This window comes from Coloeus monedula (assembly GCF_965178545.1).
Source record: "Coloeus monedula genome assembly, chromosome: 5".
Classification (NCBI taxonomy): Eukaryota; Metazoa; Chordata; class Aves; order Passeriformes; family Corvidae; genus Coloeus; species Coloeus monedula.
In genome coordinates this window covers 42,856,194-42,878,052 of record NC_138785.1, presented here as the reverse complement: position 1 = coordinate 42,878,052, position 21,859 = coordinate 42,856,194, and the positions used below count along the sequence as shown (strand labels likewise).

General features: G+C 38.7%; 1 protein-coding gene across 1 annotated transcript in view; it reads right to left on the bottom strand.

Annotated features, from left to right (window-relative positions):
- The window catches only part of SNX25 (sorting nexin 25), an 83,683-nt gene that overhangs the window by 4,113 nt on the left and 57,711 nt on the right, over nt 1-21,859 (bottom strand). The window contains exons 8-17 of the mRNA XM_082281754.1: nt 20,499-20,630; nt 18,341-18,616; nt 14,027-14,182; nt 12,937-13,068; nt 8,061-8,201; nt 7,004-7,117; nt 6,319-6,483; nt 2,848-2,965; nt 1,557-1,623; nt 205-386 (exon numbers count right to left, since the gene is read on the bottom strand). Of these exons, the coding sequence (XP_082137880.1) occupies nt 205-386; nt 1,557-1,623; nt 2,848-2,965; nt 6,319-6,483; nt 7,004-7,117; nt 8,061-8,201; nt 12,937-13,068; nt 14,027-14,182; nt 18,341-18,616; nt 20,499-20,630 (1,483 nt within the window). The remainder of the gene's footprint in view (nt 1-204; nt 387-1,556; nt 1,624-2,847; nt 2,966-6,318; nt 6,484-7,003; nt 7,118-8,060; nt 8,202-12,936; nt 13,069-14,026; nt 14,183-18,340; nt 18,617-20,498; nt 20,631-21,859) is intronic.

Below are 21,859 nucleotides of genomic sequence, written 5' to 3'. Positions count from 1 at the left end.
AGAGAAATTTTAATTTTGCATCCACCAATAATATCTTAATGCATGCCTTTTATCAGACAGGCAGGAGAGGCAAAGACTAAGGCCAAAATCATCCTTATTTATGCAAATAACCATAATTTAGAACTCTACAGGAAAATAATGTGATTAACCAGTTTCTTTACTAGTTATTAAATCTGTGTTTAAGCAGAATCAAAGTGATCTCACCTGGAATGTTTTCAAGTAGTTTTTGCTGTGCTCTCTGTTTTGTCTCCTGCTTTTGTTCATCGCTTTTGGCTCTCGGTGGTGGAGCTAACTTTCCATTTGGCCAAAAAGCATCTCGAAACACACCAATGTAGTAAACAAGCATTGGTTCACTGAACATCCAGTGTACAGTGTCACGGATTTGCCTGTAAAGAAGTGTAGAAGGGAGCCCATCGGAGCTAGTCTTTCATGTTTTATGCAGGTTTACTCTTTTTACTCCTCAAAGTAGTGGAAGAGATGTTATTTTTCATGTAATTATGCCAATATAGCTGGGTTGATTTCATTGGCATCACAGCAGGTCATATTCAGCTCTGGGTGCTCTAGGATCTAGGTCACTCCAGATACCTGACTTAGACCTGGAAAAGGCTGCTTTTCAATGTAATCCACAAACATGCATTACAAATTACAAGTACTACATTGAAATGTGCGTCAAAACTACATTTCAAGGATGGGCAGTACAAAGGCTCCACCAGGAAAAGACATGAAAATCAGGTAACTAATTGTAGCAAACTCCAAACTAGTTGCCTGCAGAGATGTGCCTGCTAGGATAAAAACAGACAGTTTTGATAGAAGCACAGTAAGTTCCTTCACAGATGGCAAAGCACATTACTGAAGGGATTACAAATGGAGATAGCAGCCTCCTCCTGTGGCTGCACTACTCACTGTAGCCTTCAGCACCATGAGTCTGAGGTAGAGAGCAGGCTCCAGTCAGTACTGCTGAACTGGGCCATAAAGCCAAATCCCTTAAAATCAATAAATATAAAGTCAACCTACATGTAAATAGCCACATAGGAACTTTGCATGCAAGCTATACTCACACATTATTTCCCTCTCTGTCCTCCTTCAGGCATTTTCCAGTTCCCAGCAGGGTATGAACAAATGAACCAATCAATTTAAAACTCAGAGAGTGGATACTGAGACCAGTCGAATTTACTGCTACATAACATACATAAGAGGCTTTAAAAGCCATACTGGCATGTGTAAATTTAGTTACTGACTGAAGAACAGTCTGTTATGCTGGCAGAATACTTCTAAAGATCGTTTCTGACCAGTGATACAGCTTTCCACATGAAGGTGTGTACAGACAGGTATGCTGACTTCATAGCCTCATGCAGGCCTCACTTGGCAACATGAAGATAATTCACATACCTATGTTTTCTCTAATAAACATAACATCTTAGCAAATTCAGCTGTGGAAAACAAATGCAGATTACCATATCCAACAAGATGTCCAGACTATTTTTTAACAGTTCTGCTCTCGGTTTTTTTTTTCATAGAATGATGATGAAGGTTCAGTTAAAGCAACAGCTACTTACTTGTTGATAGTTCTTCCAAAAGTGACTTGTACTAGTGCAATTAATGTTTTTCTGACCCACTTGAACACTAGAACAATGAAAAATGATAAAAAATAATGACCAAGAAGTTAATAACATTACAGAACCCATGATTATGTGCAAAACCTTCCCCCTACCTCCCACCAAACCAAACCCAAACAACCCACCCCTGGAGTAAATACATGGTTATAACCCTTTCTAAGATTCCAGTAATTGTACAGAGGTTCCATTTTTCTTGATTACATTCCTTGTACTGTTTGCTGTATGGTATTTAATTCTTCCAGATTACATAAACATACATATACTATGCATTCTAGGTTATACTGTAAATTTTTATATGTAAGAATATTTCAAGTTTATTGAGCCATACAACTACTCAAAACCCTTTTTCTACTACAAAAAAACAAATGCCCTCAAACTTCACACCTTTTTCATACCTATTTAGTATAAAGTACTCGTGGCAGCACCATTAAAATTCTGAAAACATTTTCACTCAAACCAAGCAGTCAGTTTTCCATTACAAATAAAGGAAACAAATGTGAGTGCTTCCTAATAATTACTGGTTAATCTTTCTTTCATGCTGTTCACCATCACAATAAAGTCTATATTTGGAAGATACATCTGCCATTTTTGGAAGGTGCCACATTTTGTAATAGTTACCCTGTAAATAATTTTACAGGGCATCATGTGTGGCTGCACATTCAAAAAGAAACAAAAATAGTTTTCTTTATTACCATCATTCAGTTACTTTTTTTATTTGGGGGGGGTGGAGGGGGGGAATTTCCAGTATTTAAAAGATATCACAATTCTAGCATCATTTTCATCATACAAATAGCAGAACTAAAATACATATATAATTCACTTAAAATGGATATTAAATTCATTTTAATAAGTCATTAAAGAGACATGTTCTATAATAAAGCCATCTTTCCTTCCTCAGAATTCATACAATCTAATGAACAGCTTATTTACAAAAAGCATACTACTGTCCTTTTCTCCTTTTTTCCAATTTTTTTCATGAAAAATTTAAAAATATTAAATGCAAATGATCTCCCTACCAGTTACTTTTTTTTTCCCATTTTATATTGGAATTTCACTTTTGAATAAAAGCTCCAAAGTTGTGAACTACTGAGGATTAGCTTGCTTCCCAGCAAACTGGCCATATAGATTGCAAGAATGTTTCCACTTATTGAAACAGCAAAAATATCTGAATTAAGAAGTGTCCCACAGAGCCAATAGATCCCAACAGCAATTGAGCAGGTTTACAGCTTACTTCCTCTCAGTTCAAAAATCTCTCCAATCAGCATGAAACACGGTTCAGCAAGAGAGTCCTTCTTCCCATCCACCTCCTCTCCGTAGTCCGACAGGTCACTGTCCTCTTCCGTTTCTTCCTAGGAAGAGGAGGACAACATGGGTATGCACTGCAGTACCCCATCCTTCTTCCAGAATGGATTCAGTTACTGCCATGCTCTGGCAAAGGAGCACAGCCAGTCCTCTCAAAGAACAGCATTAGAGCCAACAACTGCTGCTGGCAGGACCTGGCAAACAGGAACATCACTGGGGAGTTTGAAAAGAGATTGCACTTCCCATTGGACCAGAGTGATGAGGACACTCTGCACTGCTGGGATCATCATCACTGCTGTATCTTCTCCTTGCAGCCTTGGCCCCAGTAAGCACCTCAATGCTGTCCAGATTTTCAGGATCTACTGCCTATATTGCCCCACCAACACCAGCTGGGTAAAAGAAAGCAGGTGATGTGGGAGTCATGTACTGCTAGGAAATGGGTGAGAGCTGTAAGCACGAGATGGCACTCAGAGGTGTTTGTGATTGCAAAGCCTCCTCTGACACAACACCCACAGAAAACATCCAGGATGGGAAGCTAGCCAGCTGGAGCTGTTTGCAATGCAAACAGCTAGGAAGAAAAGGGTTATTGCACAGGGAGAAGCAGGTAGCTGGCTCCACAGGAGAACAGATTGTGCTTTCACAGCTGAAGACATTCAGTGCGATCCGGCACTAACCAGTTGTCCTTGCAGTAAACTGGGAACCAAACCCAGCAGTGGAAAGGGAACTGGCCACTGCAGAGACAAGCAATATTAATGAGAAGCAGTCCCAGGCAGAAGCACAGTTCTGTGATACATAATGACCTGAGCCTGAGGATACCAAAGCTCAGGGCACCATAAGGAGAAGAGTTATTCAGACAGACTCCCAGAAGATGACTGGGTTGAACTACCTCAGTTCTGGCAGTACCATCTATTCAAGAATGAAGGGCAGACAGCAGGTTGTTTCTCAGTGTCATGAAGATTGCTTCAGGATCAGGACTATAACATCTATCATTAGGCATGGCAGCTGACACATCCCTTTGCTTTCCTGGATCTTCCCCTGCCCGCCTATGCTTAGAGCAAAGCTGAAGAGGCAGACCTGACCTCCATTGAGGCTGGTGCAATGTCCCTGTCTCTGGATCAGGAATGGTCAGAATGATGTGCAAATTTTCTTCTTCAGCCTGGTTTTCAGAGATATCAATCATCTCTTCCTTTTGTCCTCATCATTCGATCATCTAATATTGGGGTTTTTTTCTGCTATTCAGTGAATTTCCTGTCATTTAGAAAATGCAACAAGAAGCGTAAATTCTTACACTACAGTGCATTTTCTAGCCAGTACGTTTATAAACCTAAACCCCCTTCTTTCTAGATGATATCAACTACATTTTTCCTTTGATTTGGTTTTGGTGTAGAGAGCTAAGAAATACATTCTAAGCTAACTCTGTCCAAGGAGTTGTATATATAAAGAAATAGCTGCAGTATTTAATCCTGAAAACAACACTCAAGAGGTAATACTATTCCTCTGACATATATTTGGAAAATGTGAGATGAGATGAGATGAGATGTAAAGTCAAAGAGAAAGCTGAGTGAGAGCATTCTCTACTACAAAGTCCAAAATACAAACTAAACCAGGAATTCTCAGTTACAAAAAGAACAAAATTATAACAGCTTTATGTGTAGTTTAACACAACTAACTTCATTTATGACCTTGTACCAAATGATTTAACCCTAGTTTAACTGCTTTAGGAAAGTTAAATCTGGTCCAAGATGCTGTCAACTGGGCAAGACTGAGCTGATCGAAAGCTCTTACTGAAAGACATGGGAGTCCAGGAAACAGCAGAGCTAATCCCAGACTGCCTCACAATCCTTTTCCCTCCATTTTATTTTATTATTTTCACATTAGGACAATCATTTGACACACTCATTCAGAGGGTCTAACAGTTCCCACCATTTGTATTCTGTTGTCTTCTCTTATGTGTAAGCTTAAGGAAAGAAGGGAGAAGAGAAGGAAGACAAATATGAAGCAGGATTGTCTTTGTCTGCATTTGCACAGTGCCTGGCATAATACACTCTGGCCAGAATTAAGCTCCTAGTCCCACAAGTAATGAACAGTATTAAATTTAAACTCAGTAAGAAGTTATGTTCCAACTCCTCTGTTGCCACACTCTGTGGGCATTTTTTGCTCTACTTCCCTCAGTTTTTTGGTATCGGTTGCATAATTTCTGCTTTATTTGTTCTTTCTCCTCTCACACACTATTATTAAAAATTCTCTTTCCTTCTCCTGTATTTCCTAACTATTTCCTCCTACACACTCACATAATACAATATCTGTGTGGTCTGGCTTTGTCTTGAGGATGTTTTTCAATTAAATAGCAAAATACAAATAGCTTCACACTTCACTGCTTTTATGCTACTTCTACTTGCCACTTTACTGAAAGCACACTGGATTTTAGAACTCCAGTACTTCTATTGAAGTGTAAAACTAGTTTCTCAAACTTTCTTTATATTTATTACTCTGAAATGAGGCGCATTCAGCATCTAGATGCAAGTACAGTATAATTTTGAAAGATTATATATAGGATTTTATTTCTGAGATGCAAGACCACCTTTCTCCCTATTAAAAGGCTAGAACTGTACATGTTCCCCAAACTCCAGTTATCCTTCACAACACCCATCCACTCCAGACAACTACAGTATGTAAGAAATTAACTATTTCATATGAATTTTGTATAACCTTTAACTAAAACGGGGAATAGAAACAGCTCCTTGAATGTTGCATTATCTGAATAAGAACAACACAGAATAGAGTGCCATGGAATTATGGTCAATATAGTCAATGAGCTATTTTAGTCACTAATCTATTATTCATTGCATTTTCATAGACAATGGGTTTTTATGGCTTAATAACAAATTCTCCAACTGGTTTGCCCACATAGGCTCTTGCCTGCATTTGCAGTTCCCCTCAGTAAGCCTGTACTATTTGCCAACAGTTTTTTGTCAAAACTAGCTCTGCTTCAGAAGTTGTCCTGAAATTATTAAGGATACACAGCTGTTCCTGCCAAGAGACTATTCCCAAGTGGAAATTACTGTTACCTGCCAAAACCCCTCTGAAATATGCATGTCCAGAACTCAAAAAGTGGAAAACTCTGCTATAAAAAATAAAACAATCCCACATTAACTGCAATTTTTTTATCTGCAATAGTTCACACATTTGCCTATATGCATTTACCAAAAGGCAGGAAACCTATTTTATTAATAAGCACCTTTTAAATTCATAGGCAGCTCTTACTTCTGACTCTTTGTTCACTTAGAGTAAATTACAAATGACCTTTGGAAATATTGCCTGCCATTCAAATACTAATGACTCTCCCTGCTTGCTTTGGATAAGTAATTAAATTTGGGAAGATTACTTTTCTACCACTTACCTCCTGATGAGAAAACAAATCACCAGGAAGTCGTTCTAGAAATGAGGAGAGTGAAAACGATGATTTCTTTCCTTGCACATCAATAACTTTGAGGTGCTCTGGGGAAGGGCTCAAGAAGGCATAAAGTGCTTCACTCTGGCACAGTCTTTCATCAGAGAGTAATTTCTATGAAATAAAAATAATGACACATCACAACACAGCAACACATCAATTAAATATTTCTTGTTAAGGAACAAGACGTGTTGAGGCATCCAATAAAACTGATTAAGTCACAGCTCAGTGGTAGGGTGAGAAAAAAAAAATCCCTATCTCAAAAAGAAGCTAGCTCTAAAGTACTGGAACTAGTAAGAATAAAGCTTTTAATCTTACAACTTTCTTTTTTTATTAAAATTTTTCATTTATAAGAGATTTGTTGTGAAGTGTTTTAGCTGCAAGTGGCAATTAAAGGATTCATTATTTATGATTTCTTAATTAGTCAAAGTTTAAATTAACTTACCACTAGAGGAATGGTTACTATCAGTCAAACTCATCTCAACTTCAGGAATTTTGGACAACTTTGACATTTATAGTGTCAAACCTTACATCTGACCTATTTGTTCTAGGCTCTCTCTCTAGGCAATAGAGACACATCATGCTCTCAATTCTTCTGTTTAGATGTCTGTTGGTTTTGTCTCTGTTTTCTTACCTGCAGAAAGTTATTAAGCTGGTTCTTGGATTTCTCCATGAATTTCTGGTCAATGGATTTAAAGGGCAGCTTGCTGAGAGAAGGCAACTGAACTTTCTTTAATGACGGAAAACACTGTGTAGGAGAAGAGAGAGCTTAATTAACATGTATGCAGAGAAAAAGACAGGTGGTTCAGAAGGGAAAGGGAGAGAGACTGCCTTGTGCTCTCATCCCCCTTCCACACCCTTCTCAAGAAAACACCTTCCCTTTCCCACTATGGGCTGACACATCTACACCCTTTCCCTTTACACCACCATTATCTATCCTTTATCAGACAGAAAAGTTAAAGCACTATAAAAAGAATCCCAACTTTCTCTCTCCCCAAAAGCTGTCATTTCTAATACTTCCCTAGAAGCCAGACACAAAGTCTAGTTCTTATAGCAGGCTCTTATGTGACAGTGCAGAGCTATTAAAAAAAATTAAAATGCCCTAGGGTATATTACTGTGTCCCACAGCCGTAGGGAGGAGGAGAGATGATCCAGCAGGCAGGAATTGTGCAGCAAGATTGATTTATTTAATTATTTTCCAAACTCTTTTATAGACTTTTTTCTTCATAGTCTAATTGCACAAGGATCAGCCACCCCTTGAGGGTGATTGGCTAAAATCCTAAAACATCCATTGTCAAAATATTTTTCTACTATACTATAAACAAGACTTTTCAAGGCTGCAGGTATTTAATTGTTTACATAACTCTGCTACCTCTTCTGTGAGAGAGAAAAAGTCTCTCACCGTCTTAGAAAATAGCAGGAAAATCCTTGCTAGCAGCATTTTTGTATCCACGCAGAGCATATACCATTTTGAAATGGGGTTAGCCCAGTAATACATTATTAAGGGGAAAAAATAATTGTAAACAAGTTTTATAAGCATCTGTCAGAGACCTGAAATATGCAGATAGAGATCTAGCTGTAAAGGGCTAAAAGCCAAAAGGCTGGCATTAAAATTGGCAGCATTAAATTTTTATCATTCTGACACATTTTAGCAATTTGTATCTTTTCCCTTCCATAGCCAGGATTCGTACCTCACTGAGTTTGCGGTGTAGGTTCTGAAACTCACTGAGCTTCCTGGGAACAGTCCAGTTCTTAGTTTCAGCTCCACCAACTTCTTGTAAACTCACCATGACAGAGTAACAGGGCACTTGTTCTCCATTCTCTTCTAAAACCTTGTGGGGAAAAAAAAACCAGATAAGGTAATCTCTGTTGAAAGTAAACAGTGGAACATTTGAGCTGCCAGATGACTGGGTTGCAAACTCAGTCATCAGTCCCACGTGTCTCTTGAGATTTGAAAGCTACATATGGAGCAACTCCCCTAATGAACTAACCTTCACCCAAAATGCTATGCCAGTCCTGAATCAGTCCTCCAGCTAACCACTATTACACCTTACATACAGTTTTGCAGCACCATCCACCAGCAATCAAGTCTCCCTGACATGTCTTCTTCAAACAGCTGGGTGTATTATTTTGGTTTTTAAGGTACCTACCGTGTAGCTTTCTGATTGCTCATCAATACTCCATCTCTCCTATCTGCATTTACCTGAGCATTCTCCCTTTATTCCCACCCTCCCTTCCCAGTGCTCCTGCTGAGGCTCACCCACACACTGGGCACAGCAGCTCTGCAGCTGGGCCCTGTCACAGCTGGTGCTGTCACAGAGCAATTTCTCTGCTCACTTGAGCTGTTCTGCTTGCACAGTTTGTGGTATCCATGCAGTGTCTATTTCTGAGAGACTCACAACTTTACAAAAATACTAATGAATCAAACTACAATCCTCAGTCAGAGGAAGGAGAAGCAATTAACCACATTGTACAAATGGGAAAACTACAGCAAAGTTAAACAGTTTTTCTTGAGACAATGGCAGCAGTCTGATCACACTATTTCTTAATTTGATATGAGGATTGACATAAGAATTTTATCCTTATGTCCTACTGGTAGCAAATTTTTGTTTACTTATTTTGAGGGGACACCCAAATTGATTATGAAAGGCAAATAAGGGAAATGCATAAAATACTTGACTCTTGTCAGGACTAGAATGCTTGTCTTTATATACATGCAAATAACAAAAAGGTAACTATAAAATACCAGTCCCAGTCTTTTTGAGCAAAGTTGTAACTTTAAAGCTTTTTTTAAAGAATATTTAACTAATCTAATTTAAAATGTATATAATTATGATACTTTTTCTGAGAAGCCTGTAGAGATCTGACAACACAGTACTATTGATGAATAACTTGACAAGCAACTACATCACCATTGTAAAAGCCATGAGGCTGAAATGTACCTTCATATTTTTAAGTTATTCAGAGCTGTACATTGGTAATATTCCATGTGATGCATTCCTCATAAAGCTGCACATGGGCCACCAGGAAGCCAATTCTGAGGCCCAGATTTCACATATCTCTGTCAAAAAGCTGCAGCAGCACTCAGACAGAATACAAAGCACCAGCCTCAATGGCTGAAAATGTGCCTGGTTCTCAGTGCAGCTATTTGGAGAAGTGCCTATCTCCTGCCAGACTACTGCAGAAATAGATGCTTGAACAGCCTCCAAGATGCAGGTCAGAGAGACATGGCACAGAAGAACTGGGACCGTCTGGGACAGTCCCTGCCCTGTCTAGCCCTAGCTAGATTGGATCAGTGCTTGTAGGTGACTCACAAACACCTTCTGGCTGTCATTTTTGAATACTGGGAAACCAGTGCTGAAATTGCTGATTTGAGTCATGCCTATGGTTCTCCATGCCAAATTTATTCCCAGGGCAGGGATTTGCACGTGTAGGGTCATCTGAACTGTAATTGTCAGGAGAGAGTCATCCCTCTAAAAGCACATTCTCAAAGTGGGAGCATTTAGTACTCCTGCTTCAAGTTTGGGTCTATGTGCAAAATCATCTAAATTCCAATTACTAGATGTAGATACATTACAGCTTTTTTTCAATTGCCCTCAAATACCCTCATATAAATACTGAAAGTGTTCAGAATCTTCTTAAGAATGCAAAATTTTTTACCAACTTATGTACTTGTGAATTTGTTTTTCCAAATTAATGAGTCAACTGGAAAACACAAAAAAGGAATGTTAGGAGGTCTTCTAAACCAGGAGATCTAATCCTCTGCTGTTAACAGGCTCCATCTCGTACAACTATCATGGAATTCAAACTAGAGAGCCCTATTCCTCTGATTCTCCCTTTTGCTAAGTTAAGCAAACAAAAGTGCTTTCAGAACCACTTCTCATGGGAGAAGATCCTCATTTAAATCCACCCTTCTCAAGGGACACGGCCCAGCACCTGCAAAGCAACTGTACCACTTCCTCATCTTGAGTGGAAACTCCCCTCCTAATGTATTCAAGGGTTGCATTTACCCTTGACAGACCTGCAGCCCCTCAGGATGAACTGCACATCTGACAAGCCACCAGCTTTCCTACTGCTTCCAGCCAAAAGGTGCTCCAAGGGTCACAGCCAAAGCCCAGAGTTCCTGCTGAACACCAAAACTTGCATGCCCCACGATGAGACTACACTGCGCTTCTAATGCTCCTACACAAAAAATCATCCAGCTTTTTCCCAACCTTCCTAACCCTTTCCTAGCCCTCATTTCAGGTGCTGCCTGTACAGTGCCAAGTACAGGGGGAAATCACTTCCCTCTTCCTGCTGGCCACACTACTGCAGATACCATTGGCCCCCTTGGCCACCTGGGCACACTCCTGGCTCATGTTCAGACAGCTGTCAACCAGCACCTCCAAGTCCTTGTCCACTGGGCAGCTTTTCAGCCACCTCTTGCCCAGGTGTGTAGTATGGTGACAACAAGAAACATGCATTTTTTTTCACCTTATTCAGATCTAAAACCTCAATTTCTTATGAAAACAATACATTTTTTAAAAGATGTTATGTTCTGAAACAGTCTCTCTTTGCACAAGAGAGACAGAATATCTGCTACAATATTAAATGACACAAGGCAAAAACCATTAAAGCAAGCAGAGTAAGTTAGGTTATTTAGCTCTAAGTTATACACCTGTAACAGGGAAGACAGTCACAGAATTACACAAGTTATGCTAGGCCCCCTCATTCTGCATGTTCCTACTGTATTTTTCAACCTCTACCAGTCAGCCAAAACACTTAGTCTTCAAAATAAGTTTTATCAGAAATATCAGCTACCAAAAGACACCTGGAGAATATACCATTTACACTGATTTTTTAAAATATACATAGTTCACACACACAGACCTAGTATATTTAAATGACTCAAAACTATGAAGAATGAAAGAGTCAAATAAGCATCTGGACATGGTTTTTTTTCAAGACTTAAGTAACTATTTTTTATGCATTCTCTGTTAACTGATGTAGTAGATCAGTTTAAAAGGTCAATGACTAGCTATTACACTTCCAGCTCAAGATCTATAGCAAAATTTACTTTTACTAAGCTTTTCTTCAAGACAATAGGGCCAAGTTTTTCTGTCTCTAAAATCACAGGTTCTGGGATTCTGAGATTAGCAACAACATATTTTGGAGATAGAAAGACTATTTCACCTACTCATGCCCCCTGAAATCATCAGCTGCAGCTAGAATATTCCCAAGCAATTAATTAACATAGATAATTACAGCACCCGTGCTTTCTCCAGCCTACCCTTTGAAGCATAGAGCTGCAAACAGAGCAATTAATGCATGCCTACATGTAAATACAATCCAGTACTACTGGTAAGTTATAGCTAAGGCAGCAAGTAATGAAAAGCCTCTTCCAACCTCCCTCTACTTTAGCCAAACCACCTTCTCCTCTGGTAATGACAGAGATGCTGAGCAGTTGTATTTGGTTACATATGTGCAGAAAGCTGCCATTCTGCTGTTTTTCTGCACACAGCATTTACCAGATTTTAAAACCAGGTTTCAAAAGCTACAAATAACTCTTAGAAGACAAGAACTTTTCAGTTCTCAATAGTGTCACCTGCAAACAGCATTGAAACAAAACCAAATCCAGATGTTTCCACATGAAGAATTTGGTTTTAAAAATAGCACCTTACATTTTATGACCTGTTGGATTTATTTCTTCTTTTACAATGACTAACTGTTGACAGAACTATCACTGTCTTGCAAGAGCTTAAGACACAACCAGATAAACTCCACAACATAGATTTTTTTCTCCAACAAAGTTACCTCAAGAAAGCTATTTATATTCATTTCAGGAACATTTTCTTAATGGCATACAAAGGCAAGCCAGTAGAGGCCAAATTAATCTTTAGTTCTCTGTAGTGATATTGTCAAGAAGATTTCTTATGTATGTCAGCCTGCACTTACTACATAACAAGTATTCACTGAGTTCCCTTTATAAGTGTTAATAGAGAGCCAGAAGATGGTAATACTTCTTGTTTTCATCATAATTTTTTTACATGCATTCTACAGTTGTCTGCCTATGCCCAAATGGAACAGCAGAACAAGACAAAAAAGTAACAACTTCTTCAACTTACAGATATAAAGCACTTTCTTTCTGGGCATGCAAGTCCCTTGAAACTGTACAGCCATTAAATACAATAATACAAACCACAAAAAGTGTAAATACTGCATCTTTGAGACATAGCAGAGACACAACTGTACCCAAGTGCAATAGCATGGTAATATAGGAGGAGACAGTTCTCATGAAAAACGGTGCCCCTAAGATAGCAAATTACCCAGTACCAAAACTTGTTTATGTACATGCAGGTAATTTTTATAACTCCATTACAGCACTGTCTGAGGAATGGAAACTTTGAGTATGCATCATAGTAGCCACTGGGGAGACAGAAGAGGAGTTCAGAAGAGGTTAGGGTTCTTTCCCAGACAAGTAATTATGTATAAACAGGCATAAGGAAAGTATCTACATATTTTTCTTCTGCTTTTCATGCAAGTTTGAATAGACCCAGAAGATAGAAAAGCCAGAAAAAAATCCCATACCTCTCCTGAGACAATGAAGGCTTTCCACATGCCAAGATTCTCACACCACCAGTCTGTTCTTGCAATGTGCAGCTGAAGGTCACTGTGCTCTCTCTCCATCAGAGTAATTTCATCCTTCAGCTTAGAAACAATCTGCAGAGAAAAGTTTATTCGTTACAATTGGTAGGAAAAAGCTGGTGCAGCACACAAGCTTCATGTCTTCAGGGACACTGTTCAGAAAGAAGGAAAGGTACAAAAGCAGGGGGAGAACAATTCACATGGACAAAAAAAAAATCACAAGTGAGGGAATCGATGATGCCTCAAATTTCTGGAGTACACAGCAATCTTAAAGGCCAACTCTCACCTTAAAATAAAACACAAGTTAGAACTACACACTACTGTCACAATACCAGCATAAAAGACACTTGAGATAGGATTCTATATTACCCACAGTATGTTTTATGGGAACCTGAAATTGCTGTTAATGAAATGTACCTTACTGAAGACATCTTTATCGTTTTCAGGTGCACATCATGTGACTGAAGAACCTGGGAATAGATTTCATTTCTAGGAATTCAGCTATGTTAGAAATCATTCCAAATCATCCCTCAGGTCTGCGGTTTTTTATCCCTTAGCTCGAGGAAGTCCGTCAGAGCTGCCTCTGCAGATGAGGGAGTTGTGCTGACCCCTCAGAGCCAGCAGAGGGCACAGGAGCTGACCAGCACATCCCTCCGGGCAGCGCGGCAGGAGCGGCCGGCACCGGACACGGGATGCCCGGGGGTAATACGGGCACGGCAGGGCAGAGAGGCGAGGGAGAAACACGCCTTGCCACCGACAAAGCAGCAAAACCACGGGAGAGTGGTCGTTATCCCATGGCCAACAAAGCAATATAAACCACATTCACAATTTTAGTTACAACAACTTTAAAATATGGGGGAAAAACCAATTAAAACTAAGCTCTGATTTCACCTTCTATTTAACAAGTTGACTGAAATAACCATCTGACCCCGTCCAAAATGTGACAACTGGATACTACACAAACATACACATAGTCAAAAAAAAAAAAAAAAAAGAAAATCAAACAAGAACTGAAGACACTAAAGTAACGTACCTTTTTGTCAGGTTTTGGTGAATTACAAATGGAATTTAGAGCCTGTTTCTTATACTCAAGCTTGTCATTTAGCTGGCGAAGCTTATTTACAGCATAACTGGCCTGTTCATTAATTCTTGTGCTGCACTCTTCAGTAGCTTCTTCACAACCTTGGTTCTAGGAATAGAGGATGGGGGTAATTGCAACATTAATATGCAAAAAGAGACAGTTATTCATAGAATGATAGAATGGTTTGGGCTGGAAGGGACCTTAAAGATCACATAGTTCCAGTCTCACTGCCATGGGCATGGACACTTTCCAGAGCCCCATCCAGCCTGGCCTTGAACACTGCCAGGGATGGGGCAGGAGGTGGGTTATTGTTCGCTCCATAAGCTTTTTACATACACGAACACTTTTTGATATAGATTAAAATATAGGTATAACAGATATTCCAACCATCAGATCTGACATGAAACATCATTCTGTTGTAAAAAACCAAACCAAAACCCCCAAAAGACAAGGCCTCATTACCATTTCTATTACAGTTTTTTGGCATCTCGTGCCAACTGTGTAAAATGACCTTCAAGCTAAGACTTTAATGTAAATGAGAGGTAGAATTAAAGTTTGTTTTAAAAGAAAAAACAGCTTAGTAGTCATGATCAATGTCCAGAGCCAGATAGAAAAGCAAATACTTAGCACTGAGCAGAAAGATAATGAGGATGGGGCAGTGGGGAACAAAACCAAAAAACCCCCACATTTCTAACAAGCAGTCCTGCCTCCCACAAACCTTCACGAAACAGATCTGTCATCCGGCAGAACAATCTAAACCAAGTCCTTTAGCTTTCTACACAGATTTTACTGCTGTTTTTAGAAGTGTTAATAAAAATGTGTTAAAAGCACATATGCCTTACCCTAAATTCATAAATCATTTTCATATATTCATTCAGACAAACCAATAGCTTTTTCCATCTTGTGTACTACAGGCATGCAAAAAATAGAAAACTTCACACCTTTCAGTGACATTCTCTTTAACATCTTCTGACATATAGCTCAGCTGCCCCTTTCTTACTGTACTTCCCCAAATAGACATGAAGACTTTGAGATCTAGCAACCAGCACTCAGCTTTTGCTGTTACCATGTTCAAAGATCTTTGAGGTCTGTTTGTGACTGAGTAGATCTAAATTTATCTGTGGGAAGCTGAGTCTATTCTCATGAGCAGGGGTTCCGTGTTATTTAATGATATTGCAGCTAAGTAAACTGTATCCTTATATAATGAACAAAAAGCTAACAGGAGGAACTCTTACACTCTCGTAAATTCCGTGAGTTTTAGAGGAGAAAATCCTACTGTAAATTCCATAGTATCTTATATCTTATTTAAAAAAGTCTGAGAAGAGACAACAGTAGCAGCAATAATTAATCTCCTTAGCATGATCCGCAAACATAATGCAGAAGTCAGGAGTTCTAGGCTAAGAAATTCATGCCCTTTTCCAGTTCTGCATTTGCCTTCTACGTGGCTGAATAATAACCCATTAGCTCTATGCCCTGTCCTTTCTTCTGTCTGTTCTGCATGGACTGTAAACTCCTAGGGTCAGAAACTTGCCTCTAAGCATGTGTACAGACCTCAGCTCAGAATGTTGTCTTCTCCTGGCACTACAATATTACAAATAATAATAATTAACAATATTGGGTGTTATTTAAAATGTTAATGTAAAGAATCATAAAAAAACCCCAAACCTTATACTTGTTGGGAAGTATGGAGGTAAAGAAGGAATCAAAAATGCTATTTTCAATACAGAAGAATTAAAAGTCTTTTCTTATGAAGTTCAGTGCTAGCAATCAAAGAATTGCAATTAATTACAAATCAGTGAGGCTGTGCTCCCAGAGGTAGGCTACATGGTTTCTCTTTCATTAACTTTTCAGACAGTTAAAGCAAAAACCACTGCTGAATCACCAGGTTTTTCACAAAAATGCTAGAATTACAAGATCAAGTAACCTGTATCCAAAATATCAAGTTTATCAAATAAACAATTCACTAAAAGCTGAGATCATAACAGATTGTGCTGTCTTCCCCTGACTGGTAAACTGATAATGGCTTCCATTTCTGTGAGTGACGTAGAACACAGACGTCAGGCTTATTTTAGTGATCTGACACGTGCAACACCAATGCAATCAACAGAGCCTCTCCTCAAAGAGCTGGATGCAAGCACAGCCTGCTTCTGTATTTCACTTGTGACATTTGTCCAAGTAAAAATACTTGCAGGTTTGCGGTGGTTTGTGAAGGTTTGTCCTGGAAACAGAAGGTGGAAACAGACTGGGAAGAAGAAAGAGCTTGTTCCATTTGCAGAAGAACCAGCAGTCTGGCCCTTTCCGGATTCCTATCTTGTGACTTGATTTTCTCATGTTTAATCAGGACTCATCCTTTTGTCCTCACTTCCATGAATGCACAAGATGGCTTTTTATCTATTTAGCTATAGCAGTGAAATTTATAGAGAAGTAACACTGGTGATGCCCACAGTGCCCCAGGAAGTGAGGACATAGACCCAAAATCCAAACTAACCAAAACCAATCCATATTTGCTAACAATATGTATCCCTCCAGAAACATCCAATTTCTAGGCTGTCATTTCCCATACACAGGGAGGACAAAACCCCACAAACTTATTAGCCACTACTGCATTTTCACCAACATTTGAAAGAACACGGGAAGCTTCAGAAAGAATTTCTTATAATTTGTTTTCACCTCAAAGACCCTGAAGCATGACACAGCACCATAAGAATGGCTCTATTCAAGAGACACTCTAGCAGTAAAAAAAAACTACCTTGCATTGTTATAAGCAGACTTGGCAATATATTAGTCTTTAAGGTTTCATGGCTGACCCAGGCTTCGTATCTGGCAAATACATATCTCCAAGAACTCAGAGGAAGGACAGATGATGCTGATGCCAAAAATCTAATTTTTTGGCAGCTACAGTAGATGTTATCAGAGTACAGCTAGCCCTAAAGTGTTGTGTCAGTTTTCTCAGAGAAATCATCATCTGTTAGACTCTGAATAAAGCATATGAAGAAATTAGAAAGCACAACATTTAATGTTTTAGGAATTTCTGGACAAAACTTAAGAGCCATTGTGCAAAGTCTCAGTGATTACAAGCACAAGGACACAAAGTCTTTGAAGTACCTACCACCATCAACACAGAGCTGAGTCAGCAGTGAGAAAACTAGAAAACACATCTTGAATATTTTGTCAAGGAAAAGAATACAGGGAAAAACAAACACTGAAAAGAATACAGCAAGCTCTAAGAGTACATATTGCAAGTAATTTACTTATAACTGTTCATCTCTGCAGATTTGCTGATATGCAGACTACAAAGACTAGAACAACTCATCTACAGAAATTAAAGACATTAAAGCAGTAAATACAAAAGTCTGGAAAAAATTTTTTCTAAATAGCAGAATGTAAATCAGCACTTCTGGATTCTGCTTATTTGTTTATTTAGATCCAGTTTTAGACAAACTGCTACATTTCATTGAGTTCTGAGCAAGTTCACATGTAAAATGAAAACATCCATGCTGATCTGAAGCAGCAGCCTGACTGACAGAGGCACACAATAGTCTGAGACGTGCTCTTGTCAAAATGTTCTTGTATAAACGCAACACAAGTTCCCCTGACATGACTGAGTTAGACAACCCAAGGAAAAAACCTGCCCCAAGAAGAGTTGCCACTGGCTTATTGCTTATGACATTTTGAATGCTCTGTTTTAGTATTCAGAGTTCCTGTGCTAGATTTATCTTCCAACAGGGTCTATTAATTTATTCAATTAATTAAAAACACTAGGATTATATTTTACATTGCTTTTTCTTCTCTTTTATGCAACTTTTAATACCTATTTAGTACCTAGGGAATGCACGGGAGACAGGGACAATGTCTGGGCAAAAACCTACTGATGTTTCAGTGAGAATTTTTTCACTCAAAAGCAGAGCAGCTGAGCTTGTATAAAGTATGTTTTGCATTCTCTGTTTCCAAGGAGCATAATGAAAGATGTGAAATACAGGTGGCTTAGGAATCTGAAGTACCTACTTTAACTGATTTAAAATTTAAATAGTCTGTAGTTTTGTACCATTTTATTTCAAAGAGCATGTAAACATACAAGTTTTACCTGATGAAACTACAAGAGTGATAATATTTATAAATAAATGAGAAAAAAAAGAAGAGTAGTCCAAAGCTGAAGGACAGAAGATGCTACTACATGCTTCTCTTGGGACAGTCTCTCAAATCACTTTAAGTAACAGTGAAAAAAAAGAGAAAGTCTGAAAGTGAAAGAAAGTCTGTGTGACTCACCACTTCATCTTTGTCCTCAGGAGTTAGCTGAGCAGAACTTCTTTCTTCCTCCTTCTTGACTGATCTCTCATATAAATCACTGACAATGAATGAGGGGTAGTATCTGTCTTTCAGAGTTTCGTAAACATCTGCCTGAATTCTGTAGAATACTTCAATGCCTTTATTTCCCACAAGACTTTGCTGTATTTCCTTATAAAGGGATTTTTCCACAGGTATTTCTCTGCTTTCCACAAAAAATTTCTGATAAATTTCACTCACCAGTTGAGGTATTTCAGCCTAGGAAGCAAGGGAGAGGGAGGGAGAAAAGAATAATGAAAAAATATTGAAAATATAAAGATGACTCAGGACCCAGGTGCATAATTTGAAGGATAATCAAGCTAATTTCCTAGCCAAATGTATGAGAACACATCTGTAAACCTTTTACTGAGATTGAGCATGCTGCCTGCCTGTGCACCTCTGCTAAGCAATCAATTTTACAAGTTAAGTATTGATATTTGTCAAGTGAAGAAACAGCTGTGCTCTAAAGTTGCCAGTGCTTCCGCACCCACTCTTTTAAACCTGAGTTCCAAAAGCTGGCATTAAAAGGAAGGGAAGTGTTAGAGCAACAGTGTGGTCACCATTTTAAATTCAGATTGTAAAGCTCAGCTGTATCAGCTCTCCTGTCTTCTGCTGAATAGAATCAACTCACTTTATACATGATAATAATTAATTTGCATGGGAAAAAGAAAAAAAAAAAAAAAAAAGAAAGAAGAGGAGGAAAAAAGCACAACTGAAGAGACATTTACCAGAACAGGAGGCTGGGTATTTTTACTGAGCACAGTAAAGTGCACAGGATTGAACTTTGCATTAATGAACAGGAAAGAGAGAAGGTAATGCAGCACAGCCCACGATCAGCTCCCTAAATTACCATCTCCCTAAACTGAACAGAATTAAAAAAGGTTTTTCCACTCCCTTAGTATGGCACAATGTTCTTACCTGCCTCATCTGACAATATCACAGCCACATGACTGCAGGACACTACCTTTCTGTAAGCTGCCCCTGTAGTGGCAGATATATCCATAGCCATATGTATATACATATTGTTTTGAATGGGAAGAGAGAAATCAGAGCTGAGAGGTCATAAAATGATTTACAGTACCTTTTCCAATCACGAGCAGTTTGCAAATCAAAACTGATTTACAGAACTCCCTTCACAGTGCCTGGCAAACCATTTTTATCAACACACTCTAGCTTGAGTTGGTTGTTAGTCATTTCTTCAGATTGTGTTAATGGTTCACTGGTACTCAACGCTCTACAGTTTGTGTCTCTGTTTACAGGAAGTTTTGTGTTTTCCAATTGACTAGAATCTTTATACATAAGAGAGCAGTAAAATTACAGTGAACAAAAAGTTAACCGATATCAGTAATGAAATCTGTATTTCATGCTAGCGTGAATCTTGAAGGTTTAATTGTTTTCCCCAAAATCCACCACACTCCTCACAAACAGCAAGTTTGCCCTCTAGAATTTCTTGCTCCGCACCATTGCTTCTGGATACCTGTTGCAACTTTACATGATATTCCCTATCCTTGTTTCAGGGTTCTAACTGCTACTTTGTTGTAGCCAAAATTACAATGCAGCATTGTTTCTTCCCTCTATCAGTAGCATGGAGTTCCTGGAGAAACTTAGCTACTACAGGGTAGGGAGAGGTCTTTTAAAGCAACACCTTTCTTCCGAAAGGATTTTAAGAACATAAATACACTTTCACTGTTTTGGATTGAATGTGCTACCTGTAACTGGCAAGATGCCAAGTTTATGTACAGACTATCCAGTTGGAATGTGCTTCTGGCTTTTACGTGAACTGATACAACTAAAGCCAATGTATTACTTCACGTTTTTGCTCTGGTGGAGGGGGAAATAATTCTACTACTTTTGCATATCAAGTATTCCTTTTAATACCTGTTGTTACACCAACCAACAATAAATCATCATCATAACAGCCCACAAATTTTAATTGCAATATTATCCTCAAATATTGACATGAAGCAGTTAAACTCAAATTGCTTACCACTCATCCTATGCTATTGATATTTTAAAAACATAAAGACATTTCCTAACATCAAGATCACAACAAACAGTGTCATCTATGTACAAAGCCACGTAGGCTTGCAATTTCTTCCACCTTGTTAGCGGTCTTCAGATTCTCCACAGACTCCCAAAGGCTGATCAAAGCCATCTTGTCCATCCTTTCCATGTAGATCTGGAAATGCTCTCGGTATGAAGGGTTGGCCAAAATTTCTTCAAACTGAAGAATCTGAAGAAGGGAAAACTAAGAATAAAAACTGGGAAAATGCCTAACTCAAGCTCCTTTCCATCCCTTATAGGGAAAAGCTTTTCACTATGCATCCCACAAACGTGTCCTAGATTCAACTACACAGACCTCCTACAGTAATAGTTTTGCTTCATTAAAAAAAAAAAACAAGACTTTTAAGTACTTAGAAGATAAATTCACCTGTGCTCCTATCAGATAGTAAATACCTCCACATCTTTCTGATCAGGATACATTTCAAAGACTCATGAAGGCATTTCAAGTCACTCATGAAATGCTATTATCAAAAATTTAATTACCAATGTTCCTGCAAAGCAGAGGAGCCCAGCTGAAAGCTAACTGATCTGTTCTTTACTTGTTTCAAACACCAGCAGTTTCCATACCACAGCCCACAGAGCTTTGAGATGTATCTCAATTACTCCCAGGGACACAGAAAAAGATGTAATACCTTGGCAGCTAGGGCATTTGGTGGCCAGTTCCTACTGTTATTGAAAAACATCTATCAGAAATGCAGTCAGGAATGAGTATGTTCTGTGATATAATGCTCAGGACTTTTTCTGAGAAGAGTGAGGTGGGTGTACATCAGGCAGAAAAGGAAACGAAACACAGACTTCCCATACTCACGCAGATGCTGCAGCCATTAAGAGGTTGCATTAAAAAGCCATTATCACCTTATCCTCTACTATTTTTGTGAATCCAGGCCTTTTCTATGAGATAAACACCTGAAAACAAAATACCTCCCTGACAAAATGATCAGAACTTCCCATACTGAATAAAATGAACAATCTTGTCTTCCCCTGAAAAATTGGGACCAATTTTCCAAATACCTCATCAAAACCAAGCAACCTTTTCTTTCCAACCCTTCAGTCTTGCAGCTGAACCAGTTTTCATGTCGCTTATTTAGTTCCATTACTTATATCACCAGGAATCCAAATACACCACCCAGGGTAGTCTTACCCTCTTGCTTTGTTTCTCACAGATACCAGTCAACTCACACCTTTCTCTTTGGAAAGAAAAGAAGGTCCTTAAGCACTGGGGCAATGAGTCTTCCTATGACTTTACATTTTTTAGCAAAGTTATTTGGTACAGAGCAAGAGGTGAACTCTGAGATTGAGGCATTAATAATTTCTCTAATATGTGTTTTCTGATACCTAATAATAATACAATTCTAGTCAGCATCAGAATACCTCCCTCTCTGGGAAGTCTGCTTGTTT